This window comes from Cottoperca gobio, unplaced genomic scaffold (assembly GCF_900634415.1).
Source record: "Cottoperca gobio unplaced genomic scaffold, fCotGob3.1 fCotGob3_70arrow_ctg1, whole genome shotgun sequence".
Classification (NCBI taxonomy): Eukaryota; Metazoa; Chordata; class Actinopteri; order Perciformes; family Bovichtidae; genus Cottoperca; species Cottoperca gobio.
In genome coordinates this window covers 477,501-499,767 of record NW_021167062.1, presented here as the reverse complement: position 1 = coordinate 499,767, position 22,267 = coordinate 477,501, and the positions used below count along the sequence as shown (strand labels likewise).

General features: G+C 40.6%; 1 protein-coding gene across 1 annotated transcript in view; it reads left to right on the top strand.

Moving 5' to 3' along the window:
* Window positions 1–4,910: 4,910 nt before the first annotated feature.
* myom2a (myomesin 2a) overlaps window positions 4,911–22,267 on the top strand; it is a 28,369-nt gene continuing 11,012 nt past the window's right edge. Inside the window, 20 exon segments of the mRNA XM_029428342.1 lie at window positions 4,911–5,039; window positions 5,827–5,961; window positions 8,247–8,339; window positions 8,749–8,887; window positions 10,340–10,491; window positions 10,911–11,003; window positions 12,953–13,041; window positions 13,121–13,159; window positions 14,172–14,336; window positions 14,519–14,680; window positions 15,251–15,392; window positions 16,315–16,514; window positions 16,596–16,649; window positions 17,531–17,658; window positions 19,395–19,578; window positions 20,516–20,690; window positions 20,808–20,929; window positions 21,361–21,548; window positions 21,634–21,760; window positions 21,977–22,155. Coding sequence (XP_029284202.1) covers window positions 5,849–5,961; window positions 8,247–8,339; window positions 8,749–8,887; window positions 10,340–10,491; window positions 10,911–11,003; window positions 12,953–13,041; window positions 13,121–13,159; window positions 14,172–14,336; window positions 14,519–14,680; window positions 15,251–15,392; window positions 16,315–16,514; window positions 16,596–16,649; window positions 17,531–17,658; window positions 19,395–19,578; window positions 20,516–20,690; window positions 20,808–20,929; window positions 21,361–21,548; window positions 21,634–21,760; window positions 21,977–22,155 — 2,544 coding nt within the window. The 5' untranslated portion in view covers window positions 4,911–5,039; window positions 5,827–5,848.

Genomic DNA, 22,267 nt, shown 5'->3' with positions numbered 1-22,267 from the left:
ACGCAGGAGGCTGAGAAGAGGGAGGGCTGAGCGTTCATTCCCTCCCCTCTGAGGCAGAGTATCTTGGTGTCATGGCTGCTTCAGGGTGACCTCCTCTAGTGACCTCCTCTAGTGACCTCCTCTCGTGACCTCCTCTCGTGACCTCCTCTCGTGACCTTGGTATTTGCCGTTGTCCCTACGAGACACACAATGAACCCTCTCTTTGTTGTGAGATTAGTTCTAAGGCAAAATAAATGACCAATTTGAGGAAACTCACGGTTTGTAAACATGAAGTGCTTTCCTCTGTTTTATAACATTCAGTATCTTTACATTCTTTAGACTGTGGGCCGTGCACTCCTCACTGACATTATACACCTGTAGAGAAAATGACCTTAAATCACTACGTCATATAAGTAAACAGTAAATGTACAAATACGTTTGTTTTTAAGCAGTAACCAAACGTTGATGATTCAGAGCAGCTCCGTCCGTTAACAGCAGGATACACAAGTTGTGTTTGGGACCAGATGTTAGTTTGTTATTTCGTTAGCAGGATATTTTAAAATAGATTTGAGATATTTAAAGGATTAGGAGTCTTCCTGTTGGGGAAATCAGGCCAATAGTTCTTTGAAAGTTGTGTCTGAGCTGCAGGAAAGGTTTTGGCTTCACAGAGCGTCAAAGGAAAAGGTCAAAGGGTCAAAGTTATTTACAATCACGCCATGAATATCCCGACCAAAATACCACGAAAATCAGGTCAGTGATCAAAGTGTTGCACAGACATGCAAACATCTCGTCCTAACGTCCGACTGCAAACCTGAAGACTGATTCATTATCTAATAACAATATAGTGGAATGTCTCCTCATTAACTCAATCAGAAGCAAATTAGAAAAACAAAAGTTGTTGTGCATGTTGAAGTAGATTCAGCCTCTAACAGAGAACGTGTCTCTGCGGTGAGGAGGCCCCTCTGAGCCGGGACGTCCTGCTCATCATATTATCATGCTCCAATAATCTCTTTTATTCCCACTACAAACATGCTGTGTACTGGGGCCACAGAGAGGGAGGAGACTGGAATTCAGCAGCAGAAACACACACACACACACACACACACACACACACACACACACACTCAAACACACACACACACACACACACACACACACACACACACACACACACACACACACACACACACACACACCAACTGGCATAAATACAAGCGCACGAGAAGCTCGTAATGTTTGTTTTTTAGAGCGCAGATTGAACTTGATATTTAAGAGATGCATCTTGGTGCGAGTATCCCACTGCGGGTATTTCAGAGCTTGCTGCGAGCGCGGTCTGCAGTAAAAATAAAAATGTCTGCAGGGGTCAAAGGGCAAAGCAACACTAACTGCACCACACTGCGCTCTGCCTCCCAGGACGATGGAGATACATTTTCTTTTGTGGTGCTCAAAGATTTGAAATGTTGAACATTGAAGATGTTGAAGACATAACTATGATTATGTTTATTTCCCTTTTCATTAATGCATTAAGGAACGCTTGAACTCCTAAATTGTTCATGTTTTACTTTTGGCTCCTTGTGTCTTCCTTTTCTTTGTTGTAATTCTTCATGTCTTTGCAGAACTGGCATGCTGCTGTAAAGCACCTTGTAACTTTCCTTTTAAAAGAGCCGTTTGAATAAATTATAATAATTAGCACCAAATTACCAAACAAGCTGAGGCCACTATCCCTGTTCCCATGATGTTCATGAGTAAGAGAGGAACCAGAGGCAACAGGATTTATTTTTCCACATCAGCTGATCGTCACCAGATGGCAGCGTCTCCCAGAGAATAACACCAGACTGACTTCACACACGATGTCACTCATCCTCTGAAAACTGTTGGATGATGTCTGTGGTTCTGAAGAGACATTACTTGTTATTTCAGCTGCAAACTTATGACGGAAGCTCTGCATTGCAAACATCACCAGTCAGGGAAGGTCTAAGAAAAGACACTATTGAGTTGCATTATGGGACATTTAGCATCCAGTGTTTCTTTAGATTTGACCCATAGAAGTAGAAGTATTTAGATCTTTTACTTAAGTAATAGTAGTAATACCACAAAGTAAAAATACTCTATTACAAGTAAAAGTCTTGCAGTCAAAATGTACTCACGTGAAAGTACTTTAGCATCAGAATATACTTTAAGTACCAAAAGTAAAAGTACTCAGTGTTGATAATCTGAAGAGTAACTAATGTCAAATAAATGTAGCGTAGAACATGCTTACCTCTACTCCACATCTTAGTGGAGCATAAAATGAAAATACTCTAATTGAGTACAAGTACCTCAATATTGTACTTACATCCAGTAGTTGAGTAAATGTACTTAGTTACTTTCCACCATTGCAAGTAGGGTTTAAAAGTCAGCATATTTCGGACTACGCTGCATCAATGTTGACCATGAAAATCTCTCTCTATATATGATAATTAATTCCCCTTTAAAATGTTGATTATGAGACAATGGGCTCTTTAAAGTGAAGCTGAAGTGATCTTAGATTTAAGATTTGTACATTAACGTGCATCTTCTATGATCATCTGAAGTTGTTAGTGTATAGATGCACACATTATTATCTTTTTTTATTTATTAGGACAATCTAAAGTAGAGCAGACGTGTGGAGTCAAGTACAGAGAAGACTTTCAGTTTATTTAAAGTACCCTGCACCATATGTATTGCACTTTTATTGTATTATCAAACACAGTTTTATATTGCATGTACAGATGACTCGAGTGTCACTTTGTTGTTTCTCTGCTTCTCTGACCTGCAGCCTCTGACCTGCAGCCTCTGACCTGCAGCCTTAGACCTGCAGTGTCTGACCTGCAGCCTCTGATCTGCAGCCTCTGACCTGCAGCCTCAGACCTGCAGCCTCTGACCTGCAGCTTCAGACCTGCAGCCTCTGATCTGCAGCCTCTGACCTGCAGCCTCAGACCTGCAGCCTCTGACCTGCAGCTTCAGACCTGCAGCCTCAGACCTGCAGCCTCTGACCTGCAGCCTCAGACCTGCAGCCTCTGACCTGCAGCCTCTGACCTACAGCCTCTGACCTGCAGCCTCAGACCTGCAGATTCTGACCTGCAGCCTCTGACCTGCAGCCTCTGACCTGCAGCCTCTGACCTGCAGCCTTAGACCTGCAGTGTCTGACCTGCAGCCTCTGACCTGCAGCCTCTGACCTGCAGCCTCAGACCTGCAGCCTCTGACCTGCAGCTTCAGACCTGCAGCCTCAGACCTGCAGCCTCTGACCTGCAGCCTCAGACCTGCAGCCTCTGACCTGCAGCCTCTGACCTACAGCCTCTGACCTGCAGCCTCAGACCTGCAGATTCTGACCTGCAGCCTCTGACCTGCAGCCTCAGACCTGCAGCCTCAGACCTACAGCCTCAGACCTGCAGCCTCAGACCTGCAGATTCTGACCTGCAGCCTCAGACCTGCAGCCTCAGACCTGTAGCCTCTGACCTGCAGCCTCTGACCTACAGCCTCAGACCTGCAGATTCTGACCTGCAGCCTCAGACCTGCAGCCTCTGACCTGCAGCCTCTGACCTGCAGCCTCAGACCTGCAGCCTCTGACCTACAGCCTCAGACCTGCAGATTCTGACCTGCAGCCTCAGACCTGCAGCCTCAGACCTGCAGCCTCAGACCTGCAGCCTCAGACCTGCAGATTCTGACCTGCAGCCTCAGACCTGCAGCCTCAGACCTGCAGCCTCTGGTCCTGCAGCCTCTGGTCCTGCATCTCTTCCTCATGTTTGTATTGTTTTCAGTTATTGATTTTTAATGCAGTTTCTTGTTTCACCTCTTTTATCTTTTCAAATGTTCAAGTTTACACTGTAGTTTATATTTCCCATCCTCCTGCTGCCACTTCACCAGCACTTACTGTACATGCGGAGTTAGTACACGCACTCATGTCTTTCTTCATACGGCCACTAGGAGGCGTCAGACAGTGACATTTTTAAATCGCACACTTTAAGGCTCTGAGGAGGACATGTATATAATGTAACACACAGTTTGAGTGTTAAACAAGTGTTTTATTAAAGATTACGCTGTAAATAGGAGCAAAGTTTCAGCCTGACGTCCTTTAAACAGAGAAGGGGACGTGACCTTTCCAGTGGAGCCACAACTACTGCAGGTCGTCTGAGCAATGGACCCCCGGCCTGTTGGCTCTAATGATTTATTTCACCAACTCTGCCTCATAAGTTTTTCTCTGTGTCTTCAGTCATTTTATTTTTAAATGGACTTGTGTGAATGGAAATAGCGGCGGGGGCTCTTGTACAGTAAGAATCGGGGGTGTCGCTGTAACGAGGAGGACTGGCTGGTAAAAATAGCCCGACTGCTGCTCACAAGTGTCGAGCTAAGGAGGACAGGCTGTCTGCAAAAACCTAAAAAGGTCTCAGAAGACTTTCAGCTTTGGGATTTGCCAGCAAATTATGTCAAAATATCTTTCCGGCTTTTGGCTGAATGAATATTTGTGAAATCTAAAGGTGAAAGGCCTCTTATTATATTTATATATATATATATATATATATATATATATATATATATATATATATATATATATATATATATATTATATGTTATTAGATAAGGAAGTCAGTCTTCCTTCCAACAAAGGGGAGACTGTCAATGTGCCATTTTTAAATTGATTTCAAGACTTCCAAAATGACTTATTGTGTGGAAACAGTATTTCATTTCAGAAGTCCAGCCTCTATAAGCGTTTTTACATTTACATTTATAATTCTTCTTTTGACCTTTCACTAAAAGTCTAAAATAATTCCTTAAATGTAATAAATGCAGCATATGGAACACACCTCTAGATATGTCAATATAACTGCAGGTACGGCTGCACTCTTCATCTCCAAAGTGCAGAATGAGATCAAAGTTTTGGGGTAAATGCTATATATAGTCTTAAGTGCGTCCATACATGGGGTGGAAGAGGGACAGCATTCCTCCAGTGAGAGGGTAATATTTTTGTTGCCATCAGCAAGTGCTTCCCAAGCGGCATCAGGCTGCTCTTCCACCGCTTTGCGCTGTTTTAATCTCTTGGGGTAAGTCACTTTTCCTCATTTTTGCTCACTAGTTGGTTGATTCTATCGGAGAAATAACTTTTGCAAAGTGCAGAGTCTGAGGTTTCCGCTGTCAAAGTGTGGGTGAGTGAAATGTGTTGTTATAATGAGTGTAGATAATCTGTCTCCTGTGTGAGAAGCGGCAGCAGCTATTATCTCCCTGAGCACCACTTCCTTACATACCAGGGCATTAGGAGGTTGCTGACCCTCTTCTCTCTGTTAGAGTCAGCTTAAAAACACATGGAAAAATGTTCTAGTGTTGAAATGTGTCATTATACAGAATGGAAACATAATTAGTCTGAAGTTTGGATTCGACAGCTGGTTTGGAAGTTGGTCTTGTTTTGTGATGAGTCTCATTTCCTCGGTGATGGTTTTAATTAAATAGTGAGAGGCTTGTGCGCTGCTGCTAATGACTCTATTTCCTTCACTTGTCCAATCATGCAATATGCAGACTGCTGTGAGCTATTCATAGCTGAGCTGTGTGAGGTTGTAAGGTGAAACATGTGAAGTGCTGAGCTCTGTATGCTGTCCTGGTGCCTCCTGAATGTTGCACTTTGACGTGTCTTCCTCTGAGATAAATATGTCCATGTGATATTTGAGTATTCTTTAAATATCAGTAGCTGTTCACCTGCGTTCTGTATATTGAAATCGTAAAGATGTGAACCACAGAGACTTCATCGAGCTGCAGCAACAGTCATGTTCAAGCGACTTGATTGTCCTGGCTAACACATGTTTGGTCTCCCCCCCACCCCCTGGTGCTCGTGGCCAGGTCTCCTTGAAGTTTTCCAGTCATGGCTTCCAAAGTCACACCTTGGTATAAGAAGAAGCGTACGAGCCAAGTCAAAACTGATTATGCTTATCATCACACTTCATGTGTGTGTGCCAAGCAGCAGACCGCAGTGAGGTATGAAGGTGGAGTTCACCTGCTACTTGTGAAAAGCTCAGCTCGTGCTGCTTCGCCAGGTGGAGTAACAGAGACGCAGTCGCTGCTGACGGGTGGCCTGAATGTTCCTGCTGCACACGTGTCTGCTTCCGAGTTGGCTGTTCAAATGTCTTCGGACGCCAGATTTAAAGCTTTTTATAAACAAATCAGCCGAATACAAAGTGATGAAGACCCAACATCCAATTATTGAGACTAGATTCACCTTCAAACTGCAACCAGCAAACTCTCCAAACACAAAACACTTTACGTCTTTATTTCTGTTGCGTTTACAACGTCAAAGACCAGATCGTTTGTTAAATCATTAATGTTTTATAGCCTATATTAGTTACGCAGTTAAATATATATATGTATATATATATATATACATATATATATATATATATATATATATATATATATATATATATATATGGTGCTTTTTGTCATTTTGTTGCATCAGTAATTAACTGGAGCAGCCAACATTAGTGGTTTTGCATTCCAGGTTCACTTTGGCAGTTCACCACATTGTGGGAGACATATTTGTTATCATAGGAGACGTGTTTTTCCTCTGCGTTTGATTTAAATATAATTATTAAGTTATTTTTATTTATTGGACGGCTTTATTGGCCAGAGAGAGGCAAGTTTAACGTGCAACAATGTCTTATGTGACATGCGCTGTAACTATATGTAACACCAGGATGGCATCTTTAATTGGTTGTTAATATCTAATATAGTAAAAGCAGACCCTGTGGTACCATGTATTTCTGTTTTTGGATACAAAAATAGGTTGTTAACGTTACCTCTGACTGCCAACTGGACTCATCAGTGTGTTACGTTGGCCACGATCACACAGCAGACTTATCTTATGACTCAAACTCAAGGCACAAATGTTAATACTGTCTCGAGACAGAGACTGAAAAATGTTAACGAGCTTGTTAGAGATGGACAGCCAGTTCATGCTGAATGTTACTTAACTCTCTCTGCTATTTGTTTTCTAACCTTAATTTAGTTAGAGGTGAAAACTAAAGCACTCAGGAAGGTTCCTGATAAATACTGCTCGTCCAAAGTAGACGATGATTTACTTGGAGAAATTCTGAAAACGCTCAGATTTTAAAAACGTTTGCAGTGTTGGAAGTCTTGTATAGTTTTTAAATGAACTTCAGTGAGTCTTTTCCTCGTGGGGTCCAGACGATCACAGATCTGCAGATAATGCTCGTGCTGCTGATGCTCCGCAGCTTCTGGACGGTTTTTCTACTCATGTCAGACGTGTGTGTTTTACTAGATCGCTGTAGAACGCTTTTTAAAGATCCCTGCACCCTCCCTGGCTCTTAATCCATCTCTGCTTTACAACATAGTTACATGCTGAACTTGATGCACAACTAGAAGCTGCACTAGCTTTGTCGTCACTAGTGATGAGGGCAGAACTTAAAACTGCCTCGTCACGCCTGGTTCAGATCACCGGGTCGTCTTATGTCAAAGTGTCCCATGAAGCTGACATACATCTGAAGCCAGTGCTCAGATATCAGTGATGACCAAGTTTCTCGGGAAGTTTACGATGAGAAAGATTGGAAAAGAAAAACACGGAGGCCTGAGTGTCCATTGTGTTGTTCTGTTTTTATACAGAACGTCAATTTGATCAACTAAATATGTCCTTTTCAAAGAGTTTTTGGACGACATCTTTGTCCATGTCCCTGATGCTCATTGGTCAAATTCTCTTCATGTGTATCAGACACGATCCACTATCTACTGTGTGCAGTCTATTTAAAGTGCACAGTGTACGAGGAGGTGGCAGCGAGTCTAATAGGGAATTCTTCAAAAATAAGTATAACTTTGAGGTTGCAATTATGAGCAAAAGTTTAGTTTTGTTTGCGTTGGCCATGACTTATTTAAGTATTTGCTCTTTGTAAAGCACATATGTTGATATAATAAGAAAGGATTTATCAGGATGCTTTATATGTAGTTCAGATAACATTATATTTGCAATGTAAAGGAGAGAAACTGGTCTCCAAACAACAAGGAATCACAAGTCCAGAAGTTTAACATGGCTTGGCACCATATTCTGTCCATCCATATTAAAGACTATTAAAACATGATATTACAGACAAGTGGGTCAGAAATTGGCACCATTTTGTACAAGTGGATGATTACTTCAAACTCAAGTAAAAGAGAGTAGTGCAGCAACCTGCTTCTGCAAAACTAAAACCTGAAAGTCATTATGGTGTTCTGTCCTTTCAATGCCTAATAAATAACGATGGACCTCCCAACAGGAAATCCAGCTCTACATCGGTGAGCCAGGTGCAGGCTCAGGCCACAGAGGCTATGGCGGAACAAGCCTATACCATACCGGTGTTCCGGCAGAGGTGAGTTCCCATTGGCTGCTGTCATATGTCAGGCTATTTTAGGTTAGAAGTTGAAAGGTAATACTGAACTACAGTCTCTACTCGCTGGCCCCAGTCAGGACAGCACATTTATTCAGTGTTACTAGCTGTTCATTTCTCAATGATTTTAAGTGTTGATTTAAGAGTCGTAGAGCTCATATTAGTCTATAAAATGTGTTGAGTTAGCTCTGTTTGGCTGATGGAAACACCAAGTACTGTTGCTGCTCATAAAAGGCAAAAACAACATGTTACGTGTCTTAATGTTTCACAACTCTTCACTATAAAGTCTGTAAAAGATGAACCAAATGTCTAACTGGTGGTTGACACCTGTCATATGTATGGAGTTGGTTCCTAGATTAGTAGTGGATCATTGTAAGTTGTGTGTTTGCAGGACTGTTGATGAGGGGACTGAGGAGTACCAGAGAGTGAGCACGAATGTTGGGAAAGGACTGACTGTTATCCAGGAGGAGCTCCACAGGATGAGGATGGCCACCAAGGCCCAAGTGGAAAATTTAGCTCTGCAGAGAGAGGTAAGCCGCTCAGAGGTATTTAATGACGTCATAAAAGTGTTTTTTAAAAATTATTTATAAGGAACCAAGTCATAAAGTTTAGTATTGTTACTAGTAAAACTGCCTGATAGATTTGATGAGCTTTAATTTCATTATTTATTTATCAAACACTTTTCTATCCGCTCATATGCAGATGACACTCGACTGTACATTCATGTTTCACAGGCCACCGTGTCTTGTTGCTCCGCTGCATCAACACGCTGCTCAGGTTAATGAATGCACACGTCAACATGTCCTCTAGTCCAATAAAATAGAACTGAGATAATTGTATTTGCTGCTAATTCATACCAAAACTACCGGCCCTTGGAGAGCGTGAACCTCCGTCAAGGAGTGTATCCGCCCCGTGATTCGGATCCGCTCAAAACTTTAATGGGTTCTTCTCTGACTCATGCGATAACCTTCCACCAAGTTACATGAAAGATTTGCGGCAGTAGTTTTTCTCTAATCCTACTGATCGAAAACATAGCCTCCTTGGCGGATAAGTGATTTGTAGTTCTTAGACTCTTACACTTAGAAAGAGAATGTGTCAGAGAAGAGAAATGAACGTACAGTATCATAGATCACTGGATGTCGTAGCTTTACAGCAGGACACTGGAGGATAAAGACCTCTCAGGTCATCTTGAGCTGGTTGTTTGCTGTTCTTAGAGCGATAATTAAGACTAAAGCATTTCTGCTGGATATGATTTGCAACAAAAACAGGCCTAAAACGTTTTTGTTTCCAATTTTCTTTTAATGTTTTAATGTAATTTGTTTGTCTTTATTAGTTTTTACTGCATTTGTGTGTTTCCTGTATTCTGTTAAAAGCTGAAATCCATAATTTTTAATGAATGTTTAATACATATTTAATATATAGTAATGATGATCAATCAGAAAATGTAATTAATGAACACTAATATATAATTAAATGAATTGTTTGTTAATTCTCAACATTAGAACATGGGATATGTCCAATTTTATCATAGCTTTATATTCAGTAATAAAGTATATTCACAACATTGTGGAATACTGTGAACACTGTGAATGAATGCTGCGATATAAAAGAAAATGATGATGACAGAAAATAATCGTCAGATTAATATAAATATAATGAAAATAATGCAGACTGATCCACCAATGGGCCTCATATCTTTCATAGCTGTACACTGGAGTGATATCAAATGTTCTCATCTAACTATCGGGAATACAATTATGACGTATTTCCCAGAATGTCAAACCTTTCCTTTTAAAAATGTATTTTTCAAACATCTAGACTTTACACAGCTCTTCGCTTCAATCTTGATCCACTGTCTTCAGCCGTCACATGCATTTTAATTTAAAACTAAATCCAGATTTGAAGATTGTGAAGAGTTGCACAATGAGGCTTTATGTTCCCTGTGCTGTGTACATGCGGTTGATGCAGTTTACTCTCTCCAGGTTAAGGACTTGATGTACAGGAGGGCGGAGTTGGAGGAAATCCCCAAGATGCCGGACTTCCTGGTTGCTCTTCGACCCCACACCGTGTGGGAGAAGACTCCCGTCAAACTGTTCTGCACTGTGCAGGGAAGCCCCAGGCCCATTGTGAAATGGTCAGAAAAGTCACATCTCACGGGAGTGTGTTTTAGATTTGACCTCAGTTCAGAGTCAGAATAAGCAGAAGCAAAGGATGTACTATTTAACTACAAGTCTAATTTATGTAGAAATGTATATCTTCATATTTAAGGTCTAGTTTAGTTGTGCATTATGCTGGAGGAAATACAGTATTGATGCATTGATCTCCCCTGAAAAGGTTTGTTAGCATTGTTAGCATTCCTTTAATCCTTTTAACACCAACCTACACCAGTCAGCATACTTTACCTGTTGCCATCACCTTGTAACTATCGGCTGCTATTTAAGAACACATTTCATTGTATTGTCGGACGGACCATCAGAGTCCTGTTTCCTCACACAGTTTACAGTGAGAGTGTGTTGATGTGACGAACACTCACCGACTGCTGACTCTCTGCAGGTATAAAGGAGGAGTGCCAGTCGACCCACTGAGCGCTCCAGGAAAGTACAGGATTGAAAACAAGTATGGAGTCCACGGTTTGATCATTAGCAGGTACGGCACAAACACAACTCTTCATCAACAAACTGATTTGTCTTTAAAACAACAGAACTGAGTCAATATCATAACTGCTCTTTCAAACACTTACCAGCACTGGTTACAATGTAGTTGTATTAATAACATATAACTGTTATAGATTTGGTTTCATACTCCAATAATATTGTTTGTTTCATAAAGGTTAAGGCAAGTTTATTTATATGTCACTTTTCATTCAGAGGAAACTCAAAGTGCTTTACGACGTTTAAAAAACACACAGAAGAAGAATAAACGGGTATAACATAAAATAAAGTTTAAAAATACACAGATAAGAAGAATAAAAGAGTATAAAATAAACATCTTTAAAAGACATAGATAAGAAGAATAAAAGAGTATAAAATAAACATCTTTAAAAATACACAGACAAGAATATTAAAAGTATGAAAAAATTAATAATTTAAGAAGAATAAGAATAAAAAATAAAATAAAAATGTTTAACAAAGACATGGATAAACAGATTACAATTATAAAATAAACATTTTAAAAAGACACAGGTGAGAATAATAAAAAAGTAAAATATAAAAGAACTTGTGGGACAGGAGGGAAAGCAAAGGAGCAGAAGGATAGTAACAGTAACAGAAGTGAACTATTGTAAAGCTAAATAACCTTCAACATTTTTATAATGTGGGTGTAGAGGCAGAGGGAGGCCTGTTGATCTGAGGGGCGCGGCCGGCCTGTTCGTCATCTTCAAGACTCCTCAGCTGTTCGTGGAAGTGCTGACATGTGCGTCATTCGAGCCTTGAATTCCTCCCCCAGCTCTCCCTCTCTCCCCTTCTCTCTCTCAGGCATTGAATATCTCCGGTCCTCTGTCGCTGCATTACAGGGTCAGCGAGGAGACATTTATGTCCCTAACTTTATAAAAAAAATAAAAAATGCTCTCATTCAATTAAGTCCAGTTAAAAACCTTCATCAGAAGACGAGCACCGAGCATCGTGTCTCCCACAGCTGGAAAATGGATCGTCTTTTTAAATAGTCCAGCCCGGGGTGAAGGTCACATTTCTATTCTCACCCGCCCACCAGACTCCTGTACACCTTCCTTTCAGCGCGCTCCCAACGTGTGAGATCATATTCTGAAGAGGCAGAACATGATGTCTGCGGCTGTAATGTGACTTTTCATCTTGAAGAGCTTCAGTGGTGTTGAGGAAAGAAAGAGCTGAAGGCTCCACGTGATGTTTGTCTCTGCGTCACGCTGCAGAGACGTTAAGACATGTTGTTCCCTCTGCTGCTCAAATCCTCTTTGTCTTGTCAAGTTAAATGTGGATATGCCACCCACATGTTCTTACCTTCCAAAATCCTATTTATTCTAAATCCCTTTCTTCTCTGCTGTGCGGCTGATGAGTGTCGGTGCTGCTCGGTCCACCTGCAGCCTCAGACGCTTAATCTTCATTTTAAATTCATATAATAAATCATTACAATAGCCTCATAAACATAAACAACAGAACATCAACAACAGAAACAAGACATTAAAAGATAAAAATGCAAATATTAACATTAACTACTTCAGGTCTCTGTCAATGATAATGTGTTATATATATATAAATATAAAATATATCTTTAAATGCACAAAGTGGTATTTCTTCCTGTGTTTTTTAAAATATAAAGAACCCATGATGTAATGATGTATTCCCCACCCCTAAACAACAACCCTCATCTTGTTTAACAGTAAAATATATATCTGTCTTGTAATATTGTGATAACAGACAAAATGCATGAATCTTTTATATCTTATAATCTTGTTGTTATAACATCTGAAATGTTCATTTGTATTGAAAAAAGTAAATATTTACTAAATATCTCAAGTAAGAAAATGCTAATTAAAATAAAATAAGAAGTATTGAATGTGCATGGAACGCTATGTACATATATATTGTTGCATAACGACACGTCGGCGCTGTCTGCTCCTGCAGGTGTGCTGTGAGTGACACAGCTGAGTACAGTGCTGTGGCCACCAACCCGCACGGCACGGCCACCAGCAAGGCCACAGTCACTGTGAAGAGTAAGTCACGCTCCGACTCTGTACTTCAGACATTAATGTCGCGTTTCTCTCTCTAATCACGATTTTGTTTTCTCCACAGGAGCAGCAGGAGCCGGGGAGTCCTGCCAGCTTGGTTTAGGTGAGAGGAGAGAGGCAGCTGGAGGATGCAGCTGGCAGGGGGGGTCTTTAAAACAAAATAAAATGTGTTGGACTCAGGCCCAGACACAAGCAGTTCACATGGGATCAGCTGGCTGCAGAAAGCAGAGCGTGTGAGGCCTGATAAGCAGTGGAAACTATTGTTCAGACGCAGACGAGTCAAAACAAGAGAAACTTTATGTTTTTGTGCTCAGGAAATGAATTCATGTTCAAATGAAGGTTCTTAAACATCCACCTGGTGCAGTTAGGGAATTAAATGTTGAAACGCATTATTTAAATTCATTATGAGTCCAGATGTTGTTAAAAGTGGACGGACAGTGTTATGGAGCTCTTCTTCAGCCACTAAGTGAAATCATAAACATGCAATAAGAGGGTGAGAAGACACATTTGACAGGTGAGCCGATCAAACGCTCTCAACTGTGAAGAAACCAAAGAACTCTGCACGCTGTTGATCACTTACGCTCGCTGTATTTACACCCCGCGGGTCCTCACCCCTCCCTCACTGTGAAAATGTTATTAATTAAGATTTAAAAACGTACTTGGCTGCGTTTAGTTTCCTCTTTCCTCATCAAGACAGCAGCTCCCAAACAGAGGACTGACAATTCCCAGGGGTCCCTGAATGGGCCGCTTTGTCCCCTAAGTGTCCTGTTAGTGTTTTAGGTGTTTTTGAGTTTTTATTCTTTATTAAATCAGCATTTTTTCTTCAGATTTAAAGGCAGAAACAACCATGTTTACATCCGTATTTCACATTCACAGTATTTTATTTTGACATCTTACATAATGTCCACCTCCTCAGGGAGGGGGGCTTAAAGAGTCAGGAGATAAAACGTTTGGAACAGGGTGAATACAGGTTTGTTCAGACACAGTATCACAACACAGTGTTCTAGTAGAAACCCCAAATACAAATAAGAACCTGAAAACGTGTCTCCTTTAAAGTACAGACGTGTCGATGAGGAAGTTATGAAATGTTAATGATGACTTCACTTCTCGCTCAGTGCCTCATCTCACTGAGATCCATGCCAGTAAGCTGGAGGTCAGTCTGCTGGAGCGGTTCTCTGTGAGCTTTGGTGTGGAGGGCTGCTCCTTCAGTCTGGTGTGCACCATGGTGGTCGTCCCCGACCTCCCCAACGTACCCCCCCTCGTCCAGTGGTACAGAGACGGTAAGGCTCATCTGTTGACATCCTGCTCATCAGCATTGTAATGTATTTGTATTCTAGCCTCGTCATTTAATACGGTTATATTCATATTTAATTAGCTTTTTGTCCTCAGTGTATTCAGTCGTTGTCCAGCAGGTTGTGTGTTCTTCATTCCTCACGGTGTCTTCCACCTGCTCTGCTGACAGATAAACTGCTGAAGCAGAGTAAGCTGGTGGAGATGTGTGTGGGTGGAGGTGCGGCCCGCCTGTCGCTGCCTCACCTGGCCAAGGACGACGAGGGTCTCTACACCCTCCGCATCTTCACGAAGGACGGCACCGCCGAGCACAGCGCCTACCTCTTTGTTTCCGGTGGGATTCTTCTCTCTGCATCAACACGCTGCTCGTTGCTTTGTTGCACAAAACAGAAATAATAAAGAATAAACAGAATATTAACAAATAGTTAATATAGCGTATAAAATGTTATAAAATGTGCAACAATAAACTGTTAATAAATACTTTACTTATGTAATCAGAATTGTTATCAATATATTATTTATAAATGAATAATTTCACTTTAAACTAACTTATGATAAAATAACATACATTCTAGCATTACTAATAATTAGTAAATATTATTAATTATTACTATTAACTTAAGTTTAATTAACTATCAAATTACTATTTATTAATGAAGGTTATATTGTTGAGGAGCAGCTGGATAACTACATATATTAATAATATAATATATAATAATAATCATCATCAGTCACTTCTTTACAGCTGGTCTGTCACAAATTAAAGGAGTTATTATTATATTATTATATATAAATATTATACATAAACATCAGACAGGCAGGTGGAGAAATGTCCCTCTCCCTGTCTGCCATCATCCCTCCTTCTTCCCTTCCTACCTTATGTCCTCATCACCTTGCTCCCTAGATGCCGCCCCCTCTGTGGCCGGCGCCCCCGGTGCACCGATGAGCGTGAAAGCATATGACATCAACTCGGACTACGTGCTTGTTGCCTGGAAACCCCCCAACACCGTCAACGAGGCGGCGATCACCGGATACTTCGTGGATCGGTCAGTCTGCAGCCTGAACTCTCGTCTTTTTATAGAACACTTAAAATACTAAAGGTGTGACGTCACAGAATTTAATCTGTGAAATTATAACATTAGCTCATTTATTAATGTTTACTTTAGCTAAAGCAAATATTCTCTGTTTGCAGCTTCCAAAAAAAAAAGATTACTGTTATTTTTACTGTTTATTATTATTATTATTATTATTATTATTATTATTAATAATAATAATAATAATAATAATAATAGTAAGAATAATAATAGTAATAATAATAATACTAGTAATAATAATAGTAATAATAATAATAATAATAATAGTAATAATAATAATAGTAATAATAATAATAGTAATAATAGTAATACTAGTAATAATAATAGTAATAATAATAATAATCCTCCAAGTACCTAATCTCGTCCTCCTCCTCCTGTCCTCCTCCTCGTCTCCTCCATCTCCTCCTCTCCTCCTCATCCTCTCTCTCTCCACTCCTCCTGCGCCTATCCTCATCCTCCTCTCTCGTCCTCCTCCTCCTGCGCCTCTCGTCCCTCCTCTCGTTCTCCTCCTTCCTTCCTCCTCCTGCTCCTCCTCCTCCTCCTCCTTCTCCTCCTCCTCCTCCTCCTCCTCTTCTTCTCCTCCTCCTCCTTCCTCTTCTTCTCCTTCTTCTTCTTCTCCTTCTCCTCCTCCTTCTTCTTCTCCTCCTCCTCCTCCTCCTTCCTCTTCTTCTTCTCCTTCCTCTCCTCTATCCGAGCCGAAAGAGAAGAGAAGAAGAAGAAGAAGAATAATAGTGGATTCTGGTCACTCTGGATTTTCCCTTTACACAGTGGAAAGTAAAAAAACACACTTCAGTGTATTTTGTACATTTTGTATCTTGGATAATGAGATTTCTTCATGCTTGTCATTTTACTGATGACGTCCTTTTCTGTGCAGGTGTGAAGCCGGCAGCGACACCTGGGTCCAGTGCAACGACGCCCCTGTGAAGGTTTGTAAATACCCGGTGCACGGCCTGCAGGTGGGCCACTCCTACCACTTCCGGGTCAGAGCCGTGAACAGCGCCGGCATCAGCAGGCCGTCCCGCAAGTCGGACAAAGTGACCGCCCTCGACGCTGCAGAGAGCGAGAGGCTGCAAGGTACCGTTGAAGGTAAATACAAAATACAGACCGGCTGAGACTGTTTCCTAACGGGTCTGTTGTTGTCATTTCCTGCAACAGTGATTAAAATCGAAGGGAAATACGACATAGTGATCAAGGACGATGATCTGGAAGGTACAGACTGACTTCAGTCCTTTAAACCACACAACACTAACGTGTGTCCCTCTTTCCAAACCTCCTCAGCACCAGCATCACGTTCAACATTCAACATTTGAGAAGGGGAGTCTAACATTTTATCCTCACTTATTGACGAGCTGTAAACACCCTCAGAGCTGAGGCTTGTTGCAGGACAAACATAAACGTTTGTCTCTTTGTGCACTAAAGGAGAAGAAACAGCTTCAGAACATTTTCAGACACTGAATACTGATTTTGTTCATCAATCATGTCCCCCCCCCCAGACTAATCCTCTGCTCTAACTAGTTTCCCGGCATTTCCCGTCTCCTCCCTCCCTAACCGCTGCGTCTTAACTCCAACTCTTCCACTCATACAATAATCGACTGAAGTGGTTTTAAAGTTTTTATCATTTAAACCTCTTAAAGTGTGTCGAGTATCTCCTCTTTAAAACCTTTAACACGAAACTAAAGGCGTTGCTGTCACACATGAGGCTGCAGAAGTCCCACATCGTGCAGCTCTTTAGGTTAAACTCAGTATCTGTGACTTTACTTTGTTCATTGCTTCATGTAAAAACTCATCTTTCTTCTAAAAACCCATCAAACAAATGAATTCTTCCTCAGATTTCAACAGCTTTTCATTTTCTCAAAGATAAAAAAAGATGGCGGATACATTGTTGTTATTAAATGCTAATAAAAAATAAGAATTTAGCATTTGTTAAAAAGTTACAGTTAGAATAATCCGACTTATTTATTACTTTATTATTATATTATTATTACTCAGTGTTTCTAAGACTACACACAAAGCGATACGCACTGTGGGACTTCTGCAACAGGTGCTGCTGTTTGTACTTTCGGCCTCAACACCGTTCACTCCCAATCCAGGCTACGTAACGATCCCGGGGGAGCCCACCCACGTGCACGCATCCGAGATTTTCAAATCGTATGTCGTGCTGAGCTGGAACGCTCCCAGCCCTCGCGGACGAGCTCCGCTGTGGTACGTCATCGAAAAGGTGTGTGTCGCTTCACCTTTGGCCCTGTAGCTCCACCAGCCCAGTGTTACGCCCTGCGCTGTACACAAGACATCAACCTCTTAAACTCGGGGTTCTCCTTTTAATGCCTCGTTAACTTGGTTTAAATTCATCTCCATCATCTCATGCAGTTCTGTGTGTCCCGACACTTGAAGCTAAACGATCACAGATCGTGTTTTATGCATCGTTTCCCCCAGAATGCATCCTGATTGATGACCTTTTGAGATCTGCATTGAACAGATTGTTCTGCGACACCACACGAGTGTGTGATTCACTGCTGAGCTTCAGAGTTTAAGAGGTTATGTGTTTATTTTATGTGTGTTATGTTCTCAGCACATCAACTCCAAACTCTCAAAGATCAACAAACAATTACACATAATTAATCCATATTCTAGAAATATAGATAAAGGGAAGCACTAAATATATACAGATACACTGATATATTAATATACTAATATATATTAATATATCAGTGTATCTGTATATTAATATATCTGTATACTGATATATTAATATACTGATATATTAATATATTAATATACTGATATATATGTATACAGATATATCAGTATATTAATATATCTGTATACAGATATATTAATATACTGATATATCAGTATATTAATATATCTATACAGATATATTAATATACAGATATATTAGTATATTAATATATCTGTATACAGATATATTAATATACTGATATATCAGTATATTAATATATCTATACAGATATATTAATATACAGATATATTAGTATATTAATATATCTGTATACAGATATATTAATATACAGATATATTAGTATATATTAATATACAGATATATTAGTATATATTAATATACAGATATATTAATATACAGATATATTAGTATATATTAATATACAGATATATTAATATACAGATATATTAGTATATATTAATATACAGATATATTAGTATATACTAGTATACAGATATATTAGTATATATTAATATACAGATATATTAGTATATATTAATATACAGATATATTAGTATATATTAATATACAGATATATTAGTATATATTAATATACAGATATATTAGTATATATTAATATACAGATATTAATATACAGATATATTAGTATATATTATATACAGATATATTAGTATATATTAGTATACAGATATATTAGTATATATTAATATACAGATATATTAGTATATATTAATATACAGATATATTAGTATATATTAATATACAGATATATTAGTATATATTAATATACAGATATATTAGTATATACTAGTATACAGATATATTAGTATATATTAATATACAGATATATTAGTATATATTAATATACAGATATATTAGTATATACTAGTATACAGATATATTAGTATATATTAATATACAGATATATTAGTATATATTAGTATACAGATATGTAAACATGTATGTAGTGTATAGTTAAAGCTTTAGTCTTTATTCACATTTAATGTATTGTAGTTGTATTTGTTTTTATGAATAGTTATTTGTAATAATTGTTTCTTTATATATTATTGTCACAGCTGTTAGGAATCCTTTCTGAACAGGTTACAGTAAAACTGATATTAAAGCTGAAGTATCCTCAGACTGCACATCAGACACGTCAGCCACACACGAGTCTCTGAGTGTGTGCTACATTGATGAGGTTGTCGCAGATGGCTGTTCCTTCTCATGCCCCCCCCCCCTCGACTCTCCCACAGTGCTTAGCAGGCACTGGAGCATGGCAGCGGATCAACGCGGCAGTCAAACTGCACTCCCCTCGTTACCCGGTTTTTGATTTGCAAGACGGACAAAAGTACCAGTTCCGAGTGTTTTCAGTCAACTCGCACGGCTCCAGCGAGGCCTCGGAGCCCTCGGAGCCCGTCCAGAGGGTGGAGGAGGACGGTAAGGGCTGGGATGTAAACTGCAGAGTGCAATACACACAAATACACACAATACACACAAATACACACGCAGAGAAACACTTGCTCACACAGATACACATGGATGACATTGAGAGAAAGTGACAGCTGATGCTTTTATCATATTATTATTGATTTGCTTTGAAGCTCATATTTTGTAGAAATATTCAATACATGTGTCAATTCTTTCATCCTCAGTGTCCACCCCCACAGGCTCTTGTTTCACTCAGAGTTTAGTATTTCTTTAAGACGTACATGTTTCAACACTCATTCAAAGTGACTGTATGTTGCAGGTACCGAGCTGCCGGTCGGTATGTACACATGGAAACATCTTCACGCTGCTGTAACACTCGTTCACTCTTCCACAGCCCGATGTTAACAGCTTGTATCCCTTCATGGATTATTTTACATTTATTATATGCAATAGATACAGTGTAATATGTTTAAAAATGTGTTTTAAGAGTCAGAACATAACTTGTGGAGAGGCTCAGGTAAAGCTCTAACCCTCTGTAACTTCACGTGTTTTCACTCCTCAGATCTTTAAACAACCTTCACACGTTGTGTTGAACCTGTTTCACAGACTCAAACTCACTCAGTGTTTGTTACCCTGCATGTTGTACGGGTCATTGTGTGATGTGCAGATCAGACCTGCAGTAAGTGGTATTTACAGAAGCGTGAGAAGCTCATGGATGTGAAGCATCAGCTTGATTGACAGCTGATCAAAGCTCTTTTAGTTCTTTGGGCGACAGATCTGCATGAAAATAGTGTTTTGTTATTGTTTTTATATTTGGGTTTCTTTAATGTTGATGTAGAATTATTGTCATTGTTCAACACATAGATTAAATACCTCTAAATGAAACCATTAATATGAATTATTGTATCATCACAAGCATTAATAACTTCTTCTTCTCCCTGAACAGGCGTCCCGTCTGCTCCGGGTCAGGTCGTGGCCACCAGGAACAGCAAGTCGTCTGTGTTTGTGCAGTGGGAGGCTCCCACAGTCCTGAAGAACCTGCTGGGGTATTACATCGACGGCCGCATCGTCGGGTCCAAGGAGTGGTTCCCCTGCAACCACAAACCCTTCAAACACTGCAGGTCAGAGGTCCATCCAACATGTTGGATTCAAACTGAGAAGGAGAAGCGTTTCTTTAACCGCTTCTGTTTCTATTACAAACATTCAACATGAAAATGAAAGGTGTGTGTTCGTCTCAGGTTTGTGGTCCACGGTCTGATCCCGGGCGAGAGCTACACGTTCCGCGTCCAAGCCGTCAACATCTTCGGCCTCAGCGAGGAGTCTCAGGAGTCCTCGGCCATCGCCGTGGAGCCGGCGCTCGGTGAGTTCATGATGAATCTGTTTATCACAGTGACCCTTGAGACTAAACGCTAGAAGGTTCTTGAAACTGTACAAGTACATGTGTACCTGAAGACGAGTCGATCCGTTCAGTGTCAGAAACATGTTTAAAGTTCATTTCATTGTTCTACCCAGGCAGGCGGGTGGATTATGGTATGTATGAAGTAGTTTCCTCCCACCTCACTGACTCACTGCTTTCTCTTTGTCCACCTTCACTTTGCTTTACGTGCTTTCATCACACATCTGCATATTGTCACTGGTAACAGAGTTCACAGAAAGCCCTGGTACCGTGTAAAGCCACGCCGCTCACAGCTAACTGAAGCAGCTGATGTCTCTGTGTGCCAGTTATATATCTATATATATATATATAATATATATATAACATATTAAACATGGAACAGTGATGTGATTCAGCGACTCCCAGCTCTCCCTTCGGCATCACCATGCTGAGCTGTGACGGCTCCGTCATGACTTTGGCCTGGAAGAGTCCCAAACACTGCGGCGGCTCCAAGGTCAACGCTTACTACATCGACAAGCGGAACGCAGACACTCTGGTGTGGAAGGAGGTCAACCTGGCCGCCATCACGGAGAGAATCTGCATCGTGAGTGGCATCAAGACGATACAACAATAAAACGAATGCATGGACGCCGCACCATCCCGTCACATCTGTCTCTCCGTATCTGCAGGTGGACAAGCTGACCGAGGGAAACTTCTACGAGTTCAAGGTCCAGGCCGGCAACATGGCCGGTGTTGGCGTTCCCTCCGCTCCCAGCTCCCCGATGAAATGTGAAGCGTGGACCATGGACGAGCCAGGTAGCAGCACCACATGACCTCATTGTTATGTGTGTGAGATCTGTCTGGGATGATTGTTCTGTGAATACGTTGTTACTTTGATCTTCAACCCGACAGTTCAGCAACATGCTAATGTTGTTAAAGGTGCAGCGTTCCCACAGCAGAGGAACGATGCAGGTAACTCTGCTCCTCAAGGGATCTAAAGCCTGTGCTTCCATCTGTCGTTCTTACGTCCAGGCCCAGCGTTTGACCTGAGCTTCAGCGAGGTCAGAGGTCAGTCCCTGGTCGTGCTGTGGAAGGCTCCCGTCTACACCGGAGCCAGCGCGGTCTCTGGATATCTGGTGGACATGGCCAAGAAGGGCTCGTCAGAGTTTGTGACTCTGACTCAGGAAGCTGTGAGCCATCGTTACCTGCAGGTGGGATCCTCTAAAAAAGATCTTCTTAAAACGTTTTAATTCTGAACTTGAGATTGAGTTTTGATCTATGATAGAGTCGCGCTGTTTATGTGAAGGTGTTTCTCTGGTCTGC